The sequence below is a fragment of the Quercus suber genome, unplaced genomic scaffold (genome assembly GCF_002906115.3).
Source record: "Quercus suber isolate HL8 unplaced genomic scaffold, Cork oak 2.0 scaffold_685, whole genome shotgun sequence".
NCBI lineage: Eukaryota > Viridiplantae > Streptophyta > Magnoliopsida > Fagales > Fagaceae > Quercus > Quercus suber.
In genome coordinates, this window is record NW_027070126.1 from 1 (window position 1) to 24,060 (window position 24,060).

The window sequence follows — 24,060 nt, forward strand, 5'->3', positions numbered from 1 at the left end:
TGTAATCTTGGAAGTGATCTTCCTCTAGCTTCATGTTTGTTTTCTGATGGATTACGGACTGTATTGAACATCCGTTGATCAGTCATATTCTTCTTCTTTTCAGTCTTTTCCTTATCAAGAATAGACTCTTCCACAATTGGCTCTTTTGCCTTCACAAACCTCACTTCTTTGGTGACATTGGCTGATGAGCTACTCCCTCGGGTATATCTCACTCCGGACTTGTCTGAGACTGATTTTTGATGTGCAAGAATTTCATTGAGTTTCTTGGATGAGACACGATCAACCTTAGCATTTGCTTGAAACACTTCATGCTCAAGAAATTGAATCTTTGAATAGGCTTCCAGCAGCTCTCTATTCATTTTCTCCACTTCACATTTGGCCTATTTGTATTGCACTGAAAAGTTCTATAATCTTCCTCATCCCTCTTCATCTTCTTAATGGCTGCATTAGCCACCTTAGCATATTCACCAGTCTTCTCAAGAAGTGAGTTGTAAGTCTCTTACAGTCCCACTGCTTCTGCAACTTTCTCATCTTTAGACTCGTCAATTATTCCAATAGACTCCAAATCAGAATAATCACTCACCAAGCTCTTTCATAAGTGTACCCAAATCATCTGAGGACTCCACATGTGCAATGGTCATGAATGCGGAGTAGTTTCCTTCTTCATCACAACTTTCCTTCGAATCAAAATTTGATGAGTTGAGTCACTTAGATTAGTGGCATAGACCTTGCCTTTTAACTTCAAATAGTTGGGACATTCCTTTTGAAGTGTCCATGTCCATTACATTCAAAACATGTGATTCCTTGAGAAGATTGGGAATCTCTACCATCTTTCCGTGGAATTCTTTCTTTTCCTTCCCGAAACTCTGAAATTTTCCTTTGTCACCAAATTTCCCACCGTTCTTGAGTTTCAAGAATTTTCGGAAGTTCTTTACAAGATATACTACATCTTTATTTACAGCGTCCTCTTCCGAAGAGTCATGAGATACCACTCTCTCATCAATCTTTTTAAGAGTAAGAGATTTGCTTTTCTTCTGCGTAGGTAGAGACAATTCATATGTCTGCAAGGAACCAACCAACTCTTGAACTTTAATGTCGTCAAGATCTTTGCTCTCCTTAGTAGCTGTCACTTTGGCACGAAAACTTTCCGGTAGTGACCGAAGGATCTTTCTTACAATTTCAGAATCCTCCGTCTTTTCTCCCAAATTGAATTTGCCGATAACCACTTCATTTAGCTCACTGTAAAAAGAGTCAAAAGACTCATCCTCGCTCATTTTGAGCTCCTTAAAGCGAGTGGTCAACATCTGAAGTTTGGTGTCCTTCACCTTCTTAGTCCCTTTATAAGTTGTCTCCAGAATTTCCCATGCTTCCATAGCAATGGTGGTATGTGAAATCTTGTGAAATTATTTTGGAGAGAAACCACGGAAAATGGCATTCAAGGCTTTACTATTTGCATTAGCCGCTGGAAGCGTTGCCTTATCCCAAGTGGATTTGGTAGCCTTCGGCCTAGTCCAACCAATTTCAACTGCATCCCACACAGCATCATCAATAGAACATAAAAATGCCCTCATTCGGACTTTCCAAAATGCATAATTATTTCCATCAAAAAAATGGTGGCACATTTAGAGATTGAGACCTATCCATCTCAATGTGGGGTCAAGGATCACACTAGGGTGTTTAAACCACAACAAGTGTATCTGCTCTGATACCAATTGAAAGTTCAAATAGCATTGAAAACACTATGAACGTTTTGACCTTCAATTACAAAATATCAATTCAAGCTTATTATCAAACAATTAATGTGCAGAAATGAACATAAGTCAAATACAGAATTGATAAACAATCTAAGCCAATTATAATCACATCCACAATAGAAATAAAAGGCAAAGATAAAGGAAGAGAGATGCAAACACAAGGACAACACGCAATGTGTTATCGAAGAGGAAACCGAAGCCCTCTGTGTAAAACCTCTCCCCCGCCCTCCAAGCGGTCAATAATCCACTAGAAAATGTAGTTGGGATACATGAACAGCAATAGACCCTCCAAGCCTAATCTACCCAGGTACCTAAGCCCTCTAAGCTTCTTGCTCCAACGAGATTGCGCCGAACCTTTTTCTTTTCTAGCTTACCGGATTCTGCTATAGCCCATAGCATCAACCAATAACCATTAGTCCCTTCCAAACTACTTGCTTTAGCACCAAATGAACCCTTTGACAGACGTGGGTGTGATGAGAAAAGGATTTGGTCAAAAACCTTTCAAAGATGTATCAATGGAGAGGAAGAGAGTAAAGGAATTTGAAGAATCTCTTGGGTGAAGATTGTGGATGAGGCAATCTTATTTTCTCTAGGGTTTCTTTCTCAAAATTCTCTCTAGAAGCTCTTTGCATTTCGTGAGTATAAGGGTCTATATATAGTGGTGTGTGTTTGGAATACGAAGAGTCAGTTTTTCCCAAACAAGGCTGGTTGGCGGCTTGGCCTCACAACTAGTCCAAGTCGTGAGTTTAAGTCGTGAGATAACGGCCTGGCCAGCCTAGACTTTTGTCCTGTAGTGCGACAACTAGCGTGACCCTTTACCTCCCCGCATGCTTCTCACGTGCACAGCATTTGGCGGCTTGCAAGCCGCTAGTTGTCGCAAGTCCTAGCGCGAGTCCCTGCTTTTTTGCACACAGATGAGCAATTCTTCACAATCTCTTTACACACTACCCTTACATGAATCCCACCTAAATACATGGTTACTAAGTGCTAAATTACAAGCAAATTGGCATGGAATAAAGCCAACAAAATGGTTGATAAATTTCAACCTTACAGCATTGATAACAAAACTGGTATGAAATTGTTTAAGATGCATGTATGCATATCCACCTCCTTGAAGCATGCCTTAAAATAACACAAGAAACATATCACAAGATCCAAATTAAAGGAACATGCCTCGAAGGGAAAGTTTTACACCAGGTATGCTAAATGTCATAAGCCAACACATGAGAATGGCCTTTGTGCTTGTCCATGGCCTCTAGCCTTGGCTTCCAAACACCTTTTGTAACACTCTTGTACATATTCTTGAAAGTAAAAGCCTTAACAGCAATTCTGCATATTTAGACTTTATGAGCAAACCTATAAATGGGTTTTAGAGGCCCCAAGATGACAGTTAAAATCTATGCCAAAACTTAGTAAAATGGAGAAAGTGAAAAAGAAAATTGAATTGAAGATGATGTAATGGGAGATTATTTCATTAACCCCAACTAATATAGAGGCTTATTTCATATCTAATATAAAGGTTTAGTAAAATAAACTTCTATTAGATAAATCTCTATTATAGAGGTTTATTTCATTAACCCCAACTAATATAGAGGTTTAGTAAAATAAACCTCTATTAACCCCAACCAAACAGATACAGATTAATATATTTATAAATCCAAGTAGTGTAACTATATTAGATAAGAAAGTGAAAAAGAAAATTGAATTGAAGATAATGTAATGGGAGTTTAAGGTCCAATACCTGAAATAAGGAGTCTGGAGCTGTAGATGCATTGAAAAGGGCGTCAAGGACTGTTGTAAGGACCTACAATACAATACAAGAATACCTATTTCATTACACACCCAAATACCTAAAGATATCAAGAGAGACAGTACCTAAGGAGAGCCCAAGAAGACAAGGGGCTTCTTTGAACAGGAGTTTAGAGAAGAAGAAGAAGTATTGAAACAACAAAAACGACGAAGCATCAACGTGGAATTCATTCCTCGCTCTCTCTCTCTTTTCAACGGCTACTCAAGCTCTTGTTTCTGCTTTGCGTTGCTAGGACTATCTTTACATGACTTGTGGGACTATCTTTACTATCCTTAGCTTCGAATTTTTTTTTTCCATTTGGCCTTAAATTTTTCAATTTCATTAGTGGTGATTTTGCAAAACAACGTGGAAAAATAGTATCTCGAGTTCCATGATAGAACTCGAGTCTTAAACACCCGAGTTCCAGAGTTGGTAAACAAAAATTATCCACATGGAACTTGAGTTTCTAAGACTCGAGTTCCTTCATTAACAAATACCGTTCAACTCCATTTCTTCATTCTGGATTTTTGGGTTTCTTCTTCTTCTTCTTCGTTCTGTTCTTTCTTCTTCTTTGTTTGATTTTTGATTGGTTTGGGCAATAGCTAGCCAATCCCAGACCGAATCAGTCCATAACTTCAGTTCTCCATGTTTTCTAGTTCTGCATTGTTACATCAGTTGCGTTCTTCGAATCAACTCCTCTGTTCAAATCGGTTGCGTTCTTCGGATCAACGTTTTCCAGTTCAGATCGTTCTGCATTCTCCACTCCAAATCTCTGTTTCTCTTCTTCGAATCTGCATTTTTTAGATCTTATTTTCCAGATTGTGTCTTCTTCTTCCTTCGAATCTATTTCCTTTGTTCTTCAAATACTTCTCAAGCATAAGAAACTTCAGTTCAACATGGATAAATTCCTCCATATCAGCACTAAAACTCGAGTTTTTGAGGCTCGATTTTGTCACCGAACTCGAGTTTCAAAGACTCGAGATGCTAGTTTCCTATATGGTTTCAAAACCTTGCTAACTAATGATATTCTATCCCTTTACTCTACTAGTCTGCAAATTTCCTCTCTTAAATTCTCTTTTTAAGATTTTGCCATGTAAATTTTTTTTTCTTATGCGATGGAAGTATATTTCTTAATTAAGTAAATACATGGCTGAATCTTAAGAAGGAAATCTAAAAAACAACACCTAAGCACTATACCTAAGTTTTGTAACCAATATTATAAGAAAAAAGTATACAAAATTATCTACTTATATTTATACCCAACTTTGATAAACTTGAATGCTAAGTAATATGGAGCTCCAATTAAATCTCCACTTTGTCAAACTAGAATTCAAATAATGTGCTATTAAAATTTGTGCTATTTGGCAAATTTAGCACCACTTTATGTTGGAAGTACTTTTTGGCAAAATTTGTTGAATAGTAACTTTTTCGGAGAATTTTAGGTGAATAGCATGTGTATGAAGTTATTGTTGGAAAAACTAATTTTGCATCTCATACAAAACACACAGCGGAAGCAACACAAGTATCTTGTTCATTCATGTAAGATAACATGGAATATCTAGAATTTTAGAAACAAAGAATAGAAAGGCGTACCTTGATGGAGTGAAATTCAAAACAAAAGAACTTCGAACTTGGGAAGACCTTTACTCTTCACCCCAATTCCATAGATGCCCAATATATGTGGTCTCTCAATCAGTAATTGTGTACGTTGATTTTCCTTTGGAAAAGTGTATTTCCAAGATTTTGAAGAGAAAAATTGTCTTTTTTTTTTTCTTTTAATCATAACTGATTATCTAATTAGGTTAGCTTTTTGGACCAGCCCAATTGGGCTAAAGCGTGTGGCTTGGGATGGGACCAAAAGGACTAATAAGGCTCTAGCTCCAATGGGTTTTAGACTTATCTGTTAACTCTTGACAAGTCCAAAGTTACTATTAATTATATTTAATACCACTATATAAATATAATTGCACTCTAGGCTTTATTAATTAAATTAAATCCCAAGACTTTATTATCTAAACAATTAACCCCCTCAAGAAAATATTCGTAGCAATACAATAACTGCCACTTTGAAAATTACTACCTCTTAAACCTTGTGTACTCAGTTTAATCCTTTAAGCTATTCATATATATTTATGAAATCAAATTTCATAAAATATAAACTTTATTAACTCTTTACTAAAGTGGTCAGGCCTAACACTTTGAACAACCAAACTAATTAAACTTATCTCAAGGGAATATTTTATATCTCTACAAAAAGATTATGAATTCTATCTTAAGGATACGTGTTCCTTTAGCATTACGTGTAGCTATCCAACATACTGAAGTTTTGACCGTTGAATTACATCTCACTCCGAATATATCAAAACAACCTACATTTCATGATCGGGTTCACTATCCTCTCAAGATTGAGAGTTTATGTAAATTAAAGTTGTGAGATTTATTATTCATTTGACAGTCGTTAAGAGAATAATAAATCTCATAGTGGTCCAGTTTGTTAGGTTCTAAAGGTTTAGGAATTTATGTATTTAGAACTCTAATTTGTAATATTGGCAAGCCATGATCAAAACAATATGTTTAGTCTTGTTAAAATGTGCTCAAGGTTGTTTAATTATTGTAAAGTTGGAATCGAGAGATTGTAGATGCATTGGGGCATTTCGGTCTGGCTCAATCGATTGAAGAATAGATTCGATCGATTGAAAATCGATCAGATTGCATTTTTCTGCAGTTTTCCAACTCAGCCCTAACTCATTAAAACATTTAGGATTTTATGTTTTTGCCCTAGGTATATAAGGCAAAACCTTAGCCACGTTTTGAGAGTTGCTCCAGTTGTATTGTTGCTCATACATTGCTGTTTTGTGTAAATCTCTTGTGAGATCTAGAGGAGCTTTCCTTTACACAAAGCTTAGGGTTTTCAAGATTGTGATTACTTCAACATCTTCATGATCAACTTGGTTGCTACCATTGAAGATTAAAGAATATCAAGCGTGGGTGCTTGTAGCTGATTGAAGAATTCAAGAAAGAAGGAGTCCGTGGATTCGAAGCTTGCACGGGGTCGTGTCAGTAAGTTCTACTGGTAGGTAGCATTAGGAAGTTGAGCGGGGAGCTTGTAAGTCCTTTTGTATGAACTTCGATTCTTTCATAGTGAATTCAGTTTTGCCTTGAGCATCGGTGGGTAAAATCCTCCCCAGGTTTTTTACCGGTTTGGTTTTCCTGGGTGATCATATCTTGTGTTATTTACTTTTCCGCTACTTTATATTCTTAATATGATTTCTTGATTGTTTTAACCTAGAACTGCATAATTTGACTAAGTAACAACTTGGCTAATTAACTAGGTTACTCAATCTGGTTGTGTGTAAAAGGGTCTAAATTTCCATCACAGTTCAATATGTCTTAACTCTTAAAATATATCAACATATAAACTAGAAGTCTCCACTTCCATGATCAAGACAAATCATCTTAGTTGATATGTTATAGTCTTCGCAGATGAAATGCCCAATTTCATCACCAACTACGAACTAAAATTCTGAGTTTACAAAGAACTTGTGGTCTATATCTTCTGTGACTAAATCATATAAATCACATACTATGCATCTCATGGACTATATGATAATGTCCAAATATTTAGGTTACCATTATTTTAGATAATTATAAAATAACTTTATTAATCGTAACATTAAATCATACATAATGTCATACATAGCATCATACAATAAGATTTAAGGGCACTAATCCTAACAATCTCTCACTTGCCTTTAAAGACTATTGCGTACCAATCTAACACTCATTCCCTCTAGATGTGACTCAAAAGTCCTCTGGGGCAAGGCTTTAGTAAAGGGATCTGCCAGATTATTTGCACCATCAATCTTTGCTACTATCACTTCTCCTCAAGTCACAATATCTCGAATAATATGATACTTTCTTTCTATGTGCTTTCCTTTCTTGTGATTCCTTGGATCTTTGGATTATGCAACTGCTCCATTATTGTCACAAAACAATGTGATTGGAACTTGTTCCATTCTCATAACACCAAGATCAGAAAGGAATTTCTTAAGCAAAACAGTTTCCTTTGCTGCTTCGTGTTAAACAATCTTGTATTGCTAACTCCACCATGGAAGCTGAATATGTTGCTGCTTCACAAGCAGCAACATATTCAGCTTCCATGGTGGAGTTAGCAATACAAGATTGTTTAACACTCCTCTAACAATGGCTCCACATCCCAAGGTGAACACATAACCTGAAGTGGACTTTTTGAAATTAAGATCTGACTGAAAATTAGACACTGTGTAACTAATAGGTATCAAATCCTCACAATGGTAAACAAGCATATAGTCCTTTGTTCTTAGATACTTGAGAATATGCTTTATAGCTTCCCAATGTTTTGGTCCTAGATTTGATTGATGTTGACTGACCATGCCAACTGAATAACAGTTATCTGGTCTAGTACATTGCATGGCATACATGAGACTTCCCACTGCTGAAGCATAAGAAATTTGTCTCGTCATCTTTTCCTCTTCATCAGTCTTAGGCCTTTGGTCATCAAACAGAGGAACTCCATGCCTGAAAGGAAGTAATCCTTTTTTAGAGTTTTGCATGCTAAACCTTACTAGAATCTTATCTATCTATCCAGCTTGAGATAAGCCTAACATCTTATTCTTGCAATCTCGCCAAAGCTTGATCCCTAGAATAAAGTTAGCTTCACCTAAGTCTTTCATATCAAATTGGCTTGACAACCAAATCTTTACTGATGACATTACCCCTACATCATTTCCAATGAGTAGGATGTCATCAACATAAAGCAAAAAGAAAATTACTACTTTGTCTTGATATCTCTTATACACACATGGTTCATCAAGATTTTGTTCAAAACCAAATGAATTGATTGCTTGATCAAACATGATATTCCATGACCTAGATGTTTGCTTAAGTCCATAAATGGACATTTTCAATTTGCATACCATATGCTCTTGGTTCTTTGCTATGAATCCTTTTGATTGCTTCATATAAATTTCTTCTTCAAGATTGCCATTTAGAAAAGCAGTCTTGACATCCATTTACCAAATTTCATAGTTGAAATGGGCAGCAATGAGTAAGAGAATTCTGATAGATTTAAGCATGGCTACTAGCGAAAAAGTTTCTTCATAATCAATGTCTTCTTTTGTGTATACCCTTTAGCCACTAGTCTTGCCTTAAAGGTTTCAACTTTTCCATCTACTTCTCTCTTCCTCTTGTAGACCCATTTGCAGCCACTAGGTTTAATGCCATTAGGCGCCTCTACAAGATTTCAAACTTGATTGGAATACATAGAATCCAATTCAGATTTCATAGCTTTGACCCAATGATATGCATCTCTATCTTTCATAGCCTCTTCATAAGTGTAAGGATCAAATTCAGGTTTTTCAGAGATAGCTTCAAAAGTTTCTCCCTGAAGTGTAAATCTTATAGGTGGCCTAATACTCCTCCCACTATGACAAGGTTCTAGTGTACTAGTCGTCTCATGAGTAGTGTCTTGTGGTGAATCTAATACAACTATATCATCCCTAGTTTCATCCATTGATTGATCAATTACAAGTTCATTCATTTCTAGGAGTAAAATTATTCATATAGTCATTTTTCAAAAATTTGGCATTGGTACCAACAAACACTTTGTTATCATTATGACTATAAAATAAATAACCCCTGGTTCCTTTTGGATAACCTATAAACAAACACACTTCTAATTTTGGTTCCAACTTATCAGGCTTCCCTTTCAGCAAGTGTGTTGGACAACCCCAAATGTGAAGGTATCTCATACTAGGCTTACGTCCACTCCACAATTCCATGGGTGTTTTGGGAACAGATTTTGATGGAACTAAATTGAAAAGATGCATTGTTTTCCTAAGGTATACCCCAAAAAAGAAATTGGCAAAGTTGAATAACTTATCATGAACCTTACCATTTCTAAAAAAGTCTATTCCTTCTTTCCGCCACACCATTTTACTGGGGATTTATAGGTGTAGTTAATTGGGATATAATCCCATTTTCAGTTAAGTAATCCTTGAAATCCCCAAGAAGGTATTCGCTACCATGATCAGATCGAATGACCTTTATGTGTTTACCTAATTGATTTTCCACTTCAGCCTTAAACTCTTTGAACTTTTCAAAAGTTTCAGACTTCCGTTTCATTAGGTACACATAACCAAATCTAGAGTAATCATTCGTAAAAGTAATGAAATACTCATAACCTCCTTTTGCTTGGGTTGACATAGACCACATACATGTGAATGTACTAGCTCTAGCAGTTCATTGGCTCTATGCCCTTTTGCTTAGATGGGTCTTTTTGTCATTTTACCTTCCAAACAAGATTCACAAACTAGGAATTCATCAAAACCCAATTTTTCTATAAAACCATCTTTCACCTAGTGTTTGAATCCTATTTGGATTAATATGACCCAAACACAAATGCCAAAGATATGCATTATTTAGTAGAAGGAAACTTTCTCTTTAATGATTTTACATGTGAATTACAATCTAATTCAGAATTATACAAGTCATGCTTATCAGGAGTTAAAATATAAAGACCATCAATAATAGTGCCAGAACAGATAAACACTTTATCCTTTTTATTACAACACTGTCTTTCAAGATAACACTATATCCATGTCTACCTAAATAAGTTGCAGAAATCAAATTCCTACAAACATTAGGTACTTATAAACAGTCTTCCAATATTAAAACCTTAGAACCAAAGCACAAATTAAACACTCCAATGCTACAACTGGAACTTTGCTCCCATCAACCAAAGTAAGGAACATTTCCCTTCATTCAACTTTCTGGTCTCCTAGAACCCCTTTGTTCTTGGCAGCTGAGAATTTTGGACAGTTCCTCTTCCAATGACTTTTCTCACCACAAAGGAAACATTTCCCTTTGGTGTAGTCATTTGCTATCTTCTTTCCCTTATTAGCAACTCCTAAGGCAACTTGCTTACCTTCTTGTTTGGCAAAATTCTTTTCTTCTTCTTCCACCACCCTTGCCTTTCGACTTAGGCTTAGAAGAAGATGCTAGCCATATTAATATCAACACCAGCTTTCACAAGGATGCCTTCTGCTGCCACCAATTCATTCATCAATTCAGACAAAATATAAATCTTTTTGTTCATATTATAATTAAATCTGAATTCTTTGAATGACTTTGGCAAGGATTGGAGTATCATATCCACTTGGGATTCTCCATCAATGTTGGCACCTAAAACCTCCAGTGTATTTAGATAAGAGATCATTTTAAGGCAATGTTCTCTAATCAGAGTCCCTTGAGCCATCTTGGTATTTAGAAGAAGCCTCATAGTATCTTGCCTAGCAGAACGACCTTGCTCACCAAACATCTCCTTCAAACTAAACATTATATCTGAAGCTGGTTCCACATCTTGCATTTGATGTTGTAAAACATTTGAAATAGATAATAGGATATAACACTTAGCCATCTCATTAGATTTCCGCCAACGATGATATTATTGCCTCTCTTCAGAAGGAGCATTTAATGTAGGAAAGTCTGGACATGGTTCACTAAGCACAAATTTGTGCTCTTCAGCAATAAGAACAATGTCTAAATTCCTTTTCCAGTCAACATAGTTAGGTCCTGTCAGCTTGTTTTTGGTTAAGAATAGCAACAAGTGGGCTAAATGATGCCATGATTTTAAATTGAAAATAACAAACATGAATATAATAAGTAAACTAGACATTATCAATTTAGCATATAAACATAGTGTGGAACCTTAATAAAACCATAATATTAAAATATGCAACGACAACCCAATCCCATATTTAAAATTCCTGGTAGCAAGTAAATAATAAATTTATGATTGATTGAGAATTATTCTCATTATTAGTACTATCATGATAACTCTTATCAAACACTAATAATATGTTGTATTACCTTTAGCCTCTAAGTAATAATGACATAGCTCTGTAGGGAGGTTACATTAAACTTAGTTTAGTGTACACCATTGCTAGATTCTATGTGAGTCACCAGTAACTCCACAGTAGCATGGTCGTTCTCAATGTGAAACCACATATCATCCATCATTAAGATGTTTAATATGTAGTACCATGAATTAAACACCCTCCGTAGCGAGCAAGGCATATACACCAAGGCAAGGTGCCTAATCACACTACTATAAACTGACAATGGAGGCTGGGCGATTCAACCCTTAAATCTCTCTCCCACTAAAAATTTTAAAATAAAGGTTTTTATTTAGAAATCATGTGTAATCTCATCACACACTTGATCAACACTAATCAAATCAGTTTTACATGATCAAAAAACACAATCCCTTAAAATAATAATTAAATGAGATTGAGTTCAAAACTTAATTTCACAGATGCTATAGTCATAAAGTGAATTCGGCATGCTCAATGTTAAACTAAAATAACATCACAGATATACCTTCAAACATTAAAGTAATAGTTCAATGCCGAAAAAACATTAACTGATATACCTTCATATTAATAGTTTATGTAATTTGCATGTGTATGAATCCATATATATAATAATATATTAAAGGATTCCAAGAATCCAAGAAACACTACACATCAAATTCTAATATTTTCTATTTATAGCATATCCTTTTATGAACGTTTTGCATATAAATCCATATATATATCTATATCTATATAATAGACGAAGCCTTTCAACGAGGTGCTGACACGTAAGCAATTTTAAAGGCGATACATTATGTTGTTTGGAAATGCTAAAACACCGTTTAAAAGCCTCCTTATAAATAAAAAAAATGAACCGGTTACAAAACTATGCACACAGAGAGATAGAAATAGAGAGAGAGCGAGAGATGCGATGAGGACTGGGACACGAGAAAGAAACAGAAAGAGGCAGAACGGTAAAGACTACATCGATTGGGCATAAGAAATCAAAAAGTTTCAAAACAAGATTTTGCAGACACTGTCTCTCAAATTCTGATCTTAGATACCTTTCTTAGTTTCCGCTAAATCTAAGATCAGAATTCAGAGACGTTTTCCATTCTATTTTTTTCCCGAAATAAGGAGGAAGGAAGATGAAGCGGCCTTCAACATAAGCACGAAAAAAACCTTTCCCAGGAACTCTTGATATCAGACCATTCTTTCTCGGTAATTTTTAAATAATCTCTTACCCTATTGTCTTTAATTGTGTTTGCTGTCAATTTAGGGATTTCGTTGAAATCAGGGAAACAACCTAGAAGATCAAATTCAAACTGAATTATTATTAGGAATTTCTATTTATGGGTTTTGTATCAAATTCTAACTGAATTGTTATTAGGAATTTTCAGTTTCTAGGTTTTGTTCCTATGCTTTCATGAATTTCAGTTTCATATTTTGTTTTGTTTTGATTTTTTTTTTTTTTTTNGATCTCTGTTGTGAACTAAATGGCACAACCAAAAAAAAAAAAAAAAAAAAAAAAAGGATAGAGAGGGGGAGTTCACTGGCCGTATGCCTGCCAAAGTAAAGTCCGATCTCCCACCACTATCAGACTCCTGTGACCCCATGGTATAGTGTTTTTATTTTTATTTTTTATTTTTTTATTTTTTTTATTATTAAAATTTATGGATTTGGTTATATACTTGGATTGATATTGATTTAGATGTTTGGGTTAAATTTGATTTCATTGTTATCGTCACACATGTTCACCAAAAATGTACTTTTAACTTTTAAAAACCCACGCCGGTTCAGTATGTAACCACTATATCTACCTTCTTATATATTGTTTCTTCTCTTCAATTCTCCCCTTTTTCTATTATGCTCTTTTTCCTCTGTGATAAGAAACCCAACGACACTTGAAGAGAAAGAATAGAGGCCTGCCTTCACTAGCCTGCTGCCACTGGTCAGCCAGCGAAACCAGTAAAACTGATTTCTTTCATTTTCCCCTTTCAGTTGTAGTGCTTTGGATTTTATTTCTTAATCTTCTTCTCCTTCTGAGTGAAAATTTGTTTGTGTAATTTGGGTAGCTCAATTTCTTTTTCCTTCCACCCTTGATGTTCACATAGTCACGCTACTGTATTGCATTGTTAAAAAAAAGTAAAAACCCAATATTGCAATACTTGCCGTTTTTTTATTTCCTTCCACTAATTTGATAGAGATATAATTTTACCATTGTATGTTTTGATTTAGACAATTTTCCAGATTATACCATGTTTGCTTTGGTGATATGAAAACTTTCCCTTGCTTTTGGGAGGTGCCAAATCAAACAAATGTTAGACATGTTGCGTTGTAGGAACTGTTCAATGTGCCAATAAGTTGTGTATTTCTGTTTTAATTCTTTTTATATATAATAACAATCGATAATATCTTAGACATTGAAATTTTGTGCACACCATGCGTTTGACAAAATGATTAACTTACTCTTGCATCAGTTTATATCCACTCCATGGTTTGTGCCTCTTGGTTTTATTTGCCATTGGTCATTGCATTTTTTTCTAATGTGTATTTAGGCATTCTATGTCAACAACATAAGTAGCAATTTAGTACACTATACACTAGAACTTTCCATCATCAAAACCTGTTGGAGCATTTTTAATATTAAATAAATAAAATGAATAAATGTAATAACATAAATGTAAAGATGTGGGAGTAAATATGGGAGATGAGGAGTTAGTGTAAATGTTTAATCCCACATTGAAAAGGAGAGAGACTTTTTTATTCTTTTTAATTGTGGTGATTAATGGGCTAAAATGTATTGACTCAGATATTGGGCTAGATACGTGCGCAAGGGGGAGGTGAAGAGTGGAGGTATCAAAATTGGAAATGAATCAGCCTCTTGGATCCTCCTACTTGACAGCCCATTATTTTGCTAAATGGTTTACTTATTGTAGTAATTCTCTACAACTCTTTTTGAAGTCAAATTAGTATGTGCATGAAATGCTTACTTATTGGATTAATAATAGATTGTTAGTGTTTAATTGGAAGAAAAACTAAGCCTGAAATTGATCCAATCAAACTTATCCAACATAGGCATTTCTGCAATGGATGCAACCGTTAGGTCCTAATAATGGACTTATGTTCAAGTTTTGTACAAGCTGCCTCAAGGTCCAGTTAAGTTTGTTGCCTAAGATATATGGTTATTTATATTTGTATAATTGGGGCACATGAGGATTGATCTAAAAGTATGTACGTAATCAGCTATATGTGTTGATTCAATAATTACAGAGTATGGCTTGCATGATTGAATTCATGGCCTATGGGACCAATGTTAGAGTTAGATTTTGGCCTTAATCCCAATGTTAACCATGCAATCCATTTTGCGATGAGTTTTCCTTGATAAGTTATCGATAGCATGGTCCTTAGAAATCAACTAGTTTTAAATTTGTGATTACCCCTTCCTACTGCTTGTAGTTCATTTGTATGGCCATGTTGTAGTTTTTGAAAGTTTTTGAGCACCATGGTTGGTAGCCAAAAAAAAAAAAAAAAATCAAAGTTATGCAGAAGGTAGAAGTGATTAAAAATATGAAACTGCCTTGAGTACTGTTTCTTTTTTGAGAATTTTGGTTAAGAAGGCCAATGATAGGAGGGTTTAAACCTTTCTCTGCAATTAAGGCCATTGCGACATGTAGGAAAACTCCCCACTTAAAAATCTACCACTTTGCTCCGTTTCTTCTTTCTCCTCCGGGTTTGTATTAGTTTGTTTTATATTTTCCTTTTGTTTTTATGTAATTAGTAATGTGCTTCATATATTATAATAGCTTTCTAAATTTTGTAATCACTATGAAATTAGAGGGTGGGAGAGAGAGACTACCTCTGACTATGATATAGGTCAAATATTAATGAAAACGTTGGGCAATGATGGCATCATCCTTAGAAAGAGCATGAAATTCAGTAACTTATCACTTTGTTTAGCTATTTGATTCCATGAAATTTTAGGTCAATTGAGCCACAAGTGAAAGGAAAAGATTTACTCTGATTGTGATATTGCTTTAAGTCCTTTCTCTTTCGGGTTTGTTTTCTACTAAATTATCTCTATCTTTTTCTTTTTTATAATTCTTTTGTTAGCATTGTATAGATTTTCATTATTAACATAATAAAGCATTGTATTAAAGTTACCTAATATAAGTGTTAGATGAATATGATGTTGTCAGTTTCATTTTTGTGCGGCAATTGGTTATATGATTTTATTCCTGGGTCTCAAATTTCATGTCTTTGATTATTGATAAAGTCAAAAATTGACAAAATCAAAAGATGAAAAAAATAAAAATAAACAAATAAAGGAAAGTCAAAGAAAGAAAAAGAAAATGAAAAATTAAAGGGTAGACAAAATAATAGTTGTTATAGGTGTCATAGAAATTGTAAAAATCATCCTGAGTTTGAATCACATTTATAAGTCCTGGAAGTATGTTATGTGTCTTGATATTACTCCAACAAATGGTATTTTAAGGATTACAAGGAATGTTGTCAATAGCAAAACCTATATTATATTTTAGTTACTCACTAAAAAAAAAAAAAAAAAACATATTTAGTGGCTTTCTTGGTAGATTTCTATTGATAAATTGTTTGTTCTAAGTTTACTTTATGTTTTTACTATCAGATTGTATCTGAAACACCAATGACTTAAATCATAGTACTCATATCCTATAAACCATTACATCTTTGTTGGGCTAATATTACATCTTTGTTGTATTCTAACTAATATAATGGTTTTGTATTTTTCAGCCAAATCAGCTTATAGATAAATATTGACAAATGGCAGGTGGTAGTTATACAGTTGTCACAAATCACAAGAAATGTTGGTTGGAGTTAAAAATTTGTCTTTGTTTCAACCTATATGTATTAATTCGAAGGATAACACACTCTATCAAGTCTTTGAAATTCTATATGTATTATTTTTGTGATCTTTTAAATTTAAGAAATTCTATGTCTGGTATTTTCTATTTTTGTTAGTACCATGGGTTAAAAATGTGACAAAATGAATGTGTAGAACCTTTGAACATTTGGATTCAACTATAAAATATATATATATATATATATATTTGCAGGGGTGTTGGTGGTGAATACGAGTTTAGCCATTGATTTAATTGTGTTCAAGTTTTATTTCATAACTCTTGCATTCAAAGACTATTTCAACATGATTGTGATTATATTGCATTAAAGGTTAGTTTGTTTGGCTCCAACTAATTGTGAAAAGACATGTTTGTTTTAATTCAATGTAATTTGTCAAGCTCCTCTGTAAATACCACCAAATTTTGGATTGTGGTGACTGAAAGTGAAGCTGTTGGAAAATATTGGACCAGTTCTAGGAATAATGAACGCTACCTAACTTAAGAATTTTTAATCCTATGTGGTAGAGATACCAAGGGAAGAGATTACGTTTCAAATAAATGTTGTTAGGACAACTTTTAATACAAGAGGAAAATCTTTTACAGATTGATTTTATTAGCCAAGTTTCTCTCATACATATTTCATACTTCAACAACTATATTCTGTGGAACCCACAATCTTTAAAAAAACCTTGAACCAATTAGTTATGAGATTTCAATTAACAATTTTTCTAGATTATGTGTTGATGCCAGGTTATGTCTGTCTTTTAAAAGAACACCTGCACATTAACATCATTATCTAAACAACTAACCATCCACCCCCTTTCATATTTTACCATCACATTGAGTATAACATATTAAGTTGATTCTTTTCTAACTTATAAAATGATCCCACGCATTACGCGGGTTAAACGCTAGTAATTCATAGTTACCGAAGCCTGTGCTAAACCTTTGCCATTTGGGAATTTTTGTGATTCCAATACTTGACATGTGGCTACTTCCTCATGTTCCTTAAGACTATGTGGACTAACTATCCTGCATGAGAAATTATAATCCCGAAAATTGAAAAGGAAATGCTTTTACATATTCAATATTAAATGCTATAAATGAGATGCCTGTAAATATTAACCATTAAATGCAATAATTTTCTACCAAATGTAATGGTTTTAAATACTACTAATTGTTTCTCAAAAAAGAAATACTACTAACTTATCTTACAAAGAAAATTTACCACTAGACCAATCTAATACAATCTAATCTAGTATAATTATTAATAAATAGTTAAAGGGAAATGCTAACAAGTGCCCTTAGGGTACTGGTTAATAATCCATTTAAAGAAAGTTTTGATGGGAAATGAAAAAAAAAAAAAAAAAAAAAAAAAAAAAAAAACCACAACCTTTAAAAAAACCTTGAACCAATTAGTTATAACTTATTAGATTTCAATTAACATTTTTTTCTAGATTATGTGTTGATGCCAGGTCATGTTTGGCTTTTAGAAGAACACTTGCATATTAGCATCATTATCTAAACAACTAACCATCCATCCCCTTCCATATTTTACCATCACATTAAGTATAATATATTAAGTTGATTTTTTTCTAACTCATAAAATGATCCTGCGCATTGCGCGGGTTAAACGCTAGTATATATAATATACGAATTCAATAGCAACCTTGATGCATACTCATGACACGACACCATAAAAGCATGAATATAAAAGCATGAATCATAACTTTAGTATTACCAATACACGTTTATGTGTTCATTAATAATATAAAGACTATCAAAAACACGGAATCATCGACTAACGGACATGATCATATGCCACTTTGAATAACAGGTAGTTGTAATCTTGATGCATACTCATCCGTTACAAACTTATCTCGAAAACCCAACTTGCAATTAAGTAGATGGCGTTCTACACAAATACAAACACCAAATAAAAGCACACACGGCACAAAAAAATTATAACCGTAGGCACATGGGTATTATGCAGAAAAAACTACTGCATAATTTTAAAACACCAAGAAAACGATTTTTTTTTTTAAATTCTAAAACTTAATCACATGTTATACAAGCATGATATTGAACTTGGCTCTGATACCAATTGTTGGAAAAACAGGTTTTGCATCTCATACAAAACACACAACGGAAGCAACACAAGTATCTTGTTTATTCAAGTAAGATAACATTGAATATCTAGAATTTTAGAAACAAAGAATAGAAAGGCGTACTTTGATGGAGTGAAATTCAAAACAAAAGAACTTCAAACTTGGGAAGACCTTTACTCTTCACCCCAATTCCACAGATGCCCAAGATTGTGTCTCTCAATCAGTTATTGTGTACGTTGATTTTCCTTTGGAAAAATGTATTTCCAAGATTCTGTGGAGAAAATTTGTTTTTTTTTTTCTTTTCTTTTAATCATACATACGTTTTTAACTACCTTGGTAGTTACTTTATTTAATAACTCTTATTAAATAAATAACTGATTATCTAATTGGGTTAATCTTTTGGGCTAGCCCAATTAGGCTAAAGTGTGTGGCTTGGGATGGGACCAAAGAGACTAATAAGGCTCTAACTCCAATTAGCTTCAGACTTATCTGTCAACTCTTAATAAGCCCAAAGTTACCATTAATTATATTTAATACCACCATATAAATATAATTGCACTCTAGGCTTTATTAATTAAATTAAATCCGAAGACTTTATTATCTAAGCAATTAAACCCTTTATGAAAATATTCATAGCAATACAAAATCATAATATATAACTGCTACTTTGAAAATTACTACCCCTTGATCCTTGAGTACCTGGTTTAATCCTTTAAGCTATTCATATATATTTATAAAATCAAATTTCATAAAATATAAATTTTAATAACTCTTTACAAAAGTGGTCAGGCCTAACACTCTGAATAACCAACTCATTAAACTTATCTCAATGGAATATTTTATATCTTTACAAAAAAACTATGAATTCCATCTTGAGGATATGTGTTTCTTTAGCACTACGTGTAGCTATCCAACATACTGAGTTTTTGACTGTTGAATTAGATCTCACTCTTGATATATCAAAATAACCTACATTTCATGATATGGTTCACTATCCTCTTCGGATTGAGAGTTTATGTAAATTAAAGTCGTGAGATTTATTATTCATTTGACAGTCATTAAGAGAATAATAAATCTCATAATGGTCCAGTTCAATATGTCTTAACTCTTAAAACATATCAACTAGAAGTCTCAACTTCCATGATCAAGACAAATCATCTTAGTTGATATGTTATAGTATTCGCAAATGAAATATCCAATTTCATCACCGATTATGAACTAAAAGTTTGAGTTTGCAAAGAACTTGTAATCTATATCTTTTGTGACTAAATCAATCACATACTATGCATCTCATGGACTATATGATTGTTAAGATTAGTACCTTTAAATCCTATTGTATGATGCTATGTATGACATTATGTATGATTTAATGTTTATGATTAATAAAGTTGTTTTATTATTATCTAAAATAATGATAGCATGAATATTTGGACATTATCATATAGTCCATGAGATGCATAGTATGTGATTTATGTGATTTAGTCACAGAAGATATAAGTCATAAGTTCTTTATAAGCTCGAAATTTTTATTCGTAGTCGGTGATGAAATTTGGCATTTCATTTGCGAAGACTATAACATATCAATTAAGATGATTTGTCTTGATCATGGAAGTCGAGACTTTTAGTTGATATGTTGATATGTTTTAAGAGTTAAGACATATTGAACTGGACCACTATGAGATTTATTATTCTCCTAACGACTGTCAAATGAGTAATAAATTTCATAACTTCTATTTGCATGAACTCTTAATCTTGAGAGAATAATAGACCTAATCATGAGGTGTAGTGTAAAGTTGTGATTTATAACTATGTTTTATGTTTGATTTATTCCATGAAAAGAAGTTTTGTAATTACTTTAATTTTTTTTCCTTGTATTTTGTGAGATTTTATTGTATTGAGTTTAGTATTAAGTTGGTGAAGACTCAAGCTTAATTGAAGAATTAGTGCATTTCGCGACTAACTCGCGAGAAGTTCGTGAGAAGGGTTCCCACGAAAAGGGCATATGAGAAGCACATGACTGGAAGCTGAAGAGTCGTGCCAGGCTGTTGTTTTTGCGAGTGTCTCGTGGGTAAGGCCTTCCCACGAGGTAGTTGCAAAACATTCTACTTTGAGAATTTTTGAAAGTGACTTTCTTACTCTTCACTCATACTATATATACCATCATTACCCACAAATGTATGAGAGACCATTCAAAGAGAAAACTCCTAGATAGGTTTCCACAACACACACACTCATCTTTTTAAGAGAGAGATACTTATTCTTAGTGAGAAATCATTGTAACCTCTTCTCTATCCCTCTCCCATTGTTATACCTTGAGAGGAGATTTGTACCCAAACACAACCAACACCTATTCAGAGTGTAGAGAGTGTTTTGGAACTTGGAAAAATTTGGGGATTTGCCAAAAAAAGCCTGTGAGGCTTGGTGGATGCAATCAAGCGTATTGCAGGATCCGTAAAGCTAGACAAGACACGGTTCCAAGAAGCCTTATTAAAGTAGGAGCTTAGAGGGCTTAGGTACATCGGGTAGATTAGGCTTGGAGGGTCTCTTGATAACTCATGTATCTCAGCTGATTGTTTAGTAGATTGATTACCACTTGGAGGGCAGCGGAGAGGTTTTTCGCCGAGTTCTTCAGTTTCCTCTTCGATAACACATCGGCATGCTATTTTGTATTTGCATTCTCTCTTCTCTTACTCTTGTACTTTACTTTTATTGTTGGCTGTTCATGTTTATGCAATAGAGTAGTTTTGGTTGTTTCTGCTTCATTTACTCTTGTTTCCGCACTTAGATAAGTTAAAGTAAAATCAATCGAGCTGTAATCTTTTAATTGGGGGTCTAAACAACTCTTGTGTTTTAAACACATTTTCGAGATTTCATGTAAGTTGCTTTGATATATCAAAAGTGAGATCTAAAGCCATGATCAAAACCTCAGTATATTGGGCAGCCACATTTAGTGTTGATGGAATATATATTCTCAAGATGGAATTCATAATCTTTTAACGGAGATATAAAATATTCCCTTGAAATAAGTTTAATGGTTTTAGTCATTCAGAGTGTTTGGCCTAACCACTTTAGTAAGGAGTTACAAAAGTATATATTTATGAAATTGAATTTCATAAATATATGATGAATAACTTAAAGGATTAAACTGGGTACTCAGGATTAAAATGTAGTAATTTTCAAAGTAGCAGTCTACATTCATGACTTTGTATCACTACGAGTATTTTATGAAGGGGTTGCATGTATAATAAAGTCTTGGGATATAATTTATTAATAAGGCCTATAGTGCAATTATATTTATATAGTGATATTAAATATAATTAATGGTAACTTTGGACTTGTTAAGAGTTGACAGGAAAGCTCAAGGTCCATTGGAGCTGTAGTCTTATTTGTTCCTTTTTTGTCCCACTCCAAGCCACACACTAAAGCTCAATTGGAAAAGCCCAAAAGGCTAGCCCAATTAGATAACCAGTTAGATAAAGAGGGAGAAACATACAAAATTTTATATATGAAACATTATTGTGAAATGGTGTGTATGTGTGAGCAGAAACCACTCGATTTTTCTCCCTTGGAAAACTAATTGAGAGACCACATTTATTGGGCATAAAGTGGAGTTGGAGTGAAGATTAAAAGTGTTCCCAAGTACCTCTAATCTTTTGTTTTGAATTTCACCACACCAAGGTACACTCTCTTGTTCTTAAATTTTGAAATTTACATAGTGCACGTTATCAATCATGAATGAAGTAGATCTGTGTTTGTTGCTTCCACTGTGTGTTTTATATAAGATACAAAACTGGATTTTTCAACAATGATAATGTCCAAATATTCATGTTACCATTATTTTAGATAATAATAAAACAACTCTATTAATCATAACATCAAATCATACATAATGTCATACATAACATCATACAATAGGATTTACAGGCATTAATTCTAATAGTTATTTAGTATAGTTCTGACATGGAATTAAGAAGGAAAAAAAAAAAAAAAAACCAGGCTAGTAAATGAAAAATCTAAGAGCATTCACTGTTGGGCTTGCAAATGCTATATGTAAGCATATTTTAGCATTAAGCCTCAAAAGTACTCAACAATTGCGATGCTAAACTTCTAAAATTGTAAATGTTTTTGGCATTAAGTTATAGTACCAATGTAAATGTATGATGGTACTGTAGCAACATGGATAAATTTTATATTTTTTTTTCTTTGCCTCTGTCAGCCACTACTTCTTTCTTTTCTTCCTTTCCTTTATTTATTTATTTTTTTTTTTTATTCTCTGTTACTTCACTTCTCACTCACTTGCTCACATCTCTCTCTCTCATTCAAGCTCGCCACTGAAGTTGGGTTGGATTTGGAGTGGTCACAACGAGGTGGAGTTGGTGTAGTCCCGGCATGGCAGAGAATGGCGTGGGCTTGACGTGGCGGAGATCGAAGTGGTCATGGAATGGTGAGATCAGCATGGGCACAGCAGATTCTGATGGGTTTGTTTGATTTTTTGCTATTAATTTTTGTCTTTTGGGTTTGGATGGGTTGGATTTTGGATTCCTATGAATTGGTATTTTGGATTTTGATGGGGTTTGGGTTGGATTTGGATTGGTTGGTTGGGTTGGCGTGGTGATGGCGTGCTGGGTAGTGGGTTGTTTGGTTGTTTTTGCTATGGGTTTTTTGGGTTTTTGGTGGGTTTTTTTTGTTTTTTGTTTTTTTTGGTTTTTGATTCCAGTGGGTTTGGTGAGCAGAGGGCAGTGGTGGTCATGGTGGAGGGTAGTGGGTTGTTTGGTTGTTTTGCTGTTGGTTTATTGGGTCTTTGGTGGGTATTTGATGGGTTTTTTTTTTTTTTTGGTTGGTTCTGGTGGGTTTGGTGGGCAGAGGGCAGTGGTGTGTGGTGGTGATTGTTTGTTTAGTTGTTGAGAAAGTGAGGGAGAGGCAAGGACATAAATGAGAGAGAGATGAAAATTTGTTTATTATTTTATTGTATAATTTATAATTTTAAAATATTGTATAGGAAAATAAAAGTTGGGATATTAGGTGTGTTATAAAAGGTATGGTACAATTGATAAAGTAGCCTTTTGAGATGGTAAAATAGAATAAGATAGAATTTCTAGCTGTGAATGCTCTAACACCATAAACACGATGAAAAATCTCAAAAAATTGAACAAATTAATTTCAATTAGCAACAAACTGATTTTCCCAGCAAATTCAAACCCTAAAAATCAAAACCATAAACTTCATACCCAAAAATAATCAAACCCAGGCAAGTTGAACAATCAAAGATCAAACACAACACACACCATTAGACCAAAAAACCATTCGAATCCACCAACCCATCAAAGGAAATTCATTGAAACAAACCCATCTATTGAAGCACCCACCTAAAAAGAGCATTGAAGCCAATCACCAAACCAAGCCAAACAAAATCCCAGCAAACTCATCCTCTCCCTCGCATTTGTGACCCATCAAACCACAAAACCCATACCCATTGACCATCATGACCCATAATAACACAAAAACCAAACACCCATCAACTGTCGTGACCCATCAGAGCACAACAACCCAAATACCTATCGCCGTTGTTAGGTCACAATCTGAATGACCCCTTGTGATTAACCCTAATTAATTAATTAATTAGCAAGTTTTTAATAAAAA

At 34.0% G+C, this 24,060-nt stretch overlaps 1 protein-coding gene and 1 long non-coding RNA gene across 2 annotated transcripts; one reads left to right on the forward strand and one right to left on the reverse strand.

Annotated features, from left to right (window-relative positions):
- Positions 1–10,567: 10,567 nt before the first annotated feature.
- LOC112031546 (uncharacterized) lies at positions 10,568–10,999 on the reverse strand. Its single transcript, XM_024064235.2, has one exon. The coding sequence runs from the start codon at positions 10,997–10,999 to the stop codon at positions 10,568–10,570; it is 432 nt and encodes a 143-aa protein (XP_023920003.2).
- A 3,352-nt stretch (positions 11,000–14,351) lies between these two features.
- LOC136064420 (uncharacterized) lies at positions 14,352–16,522 on the forward strand. The gene is made up of 2 exons (XR_010626033.1): positions 14,352–15,492; positions 16,206–16,522. It is a non-coding gene; the product is annotated as an uncharacterized LOC136064420 (long non-coding RNA).
- The last annotated feature ends 7,538 nt before the right edge of the window (positions 16,523–24,060 follow it).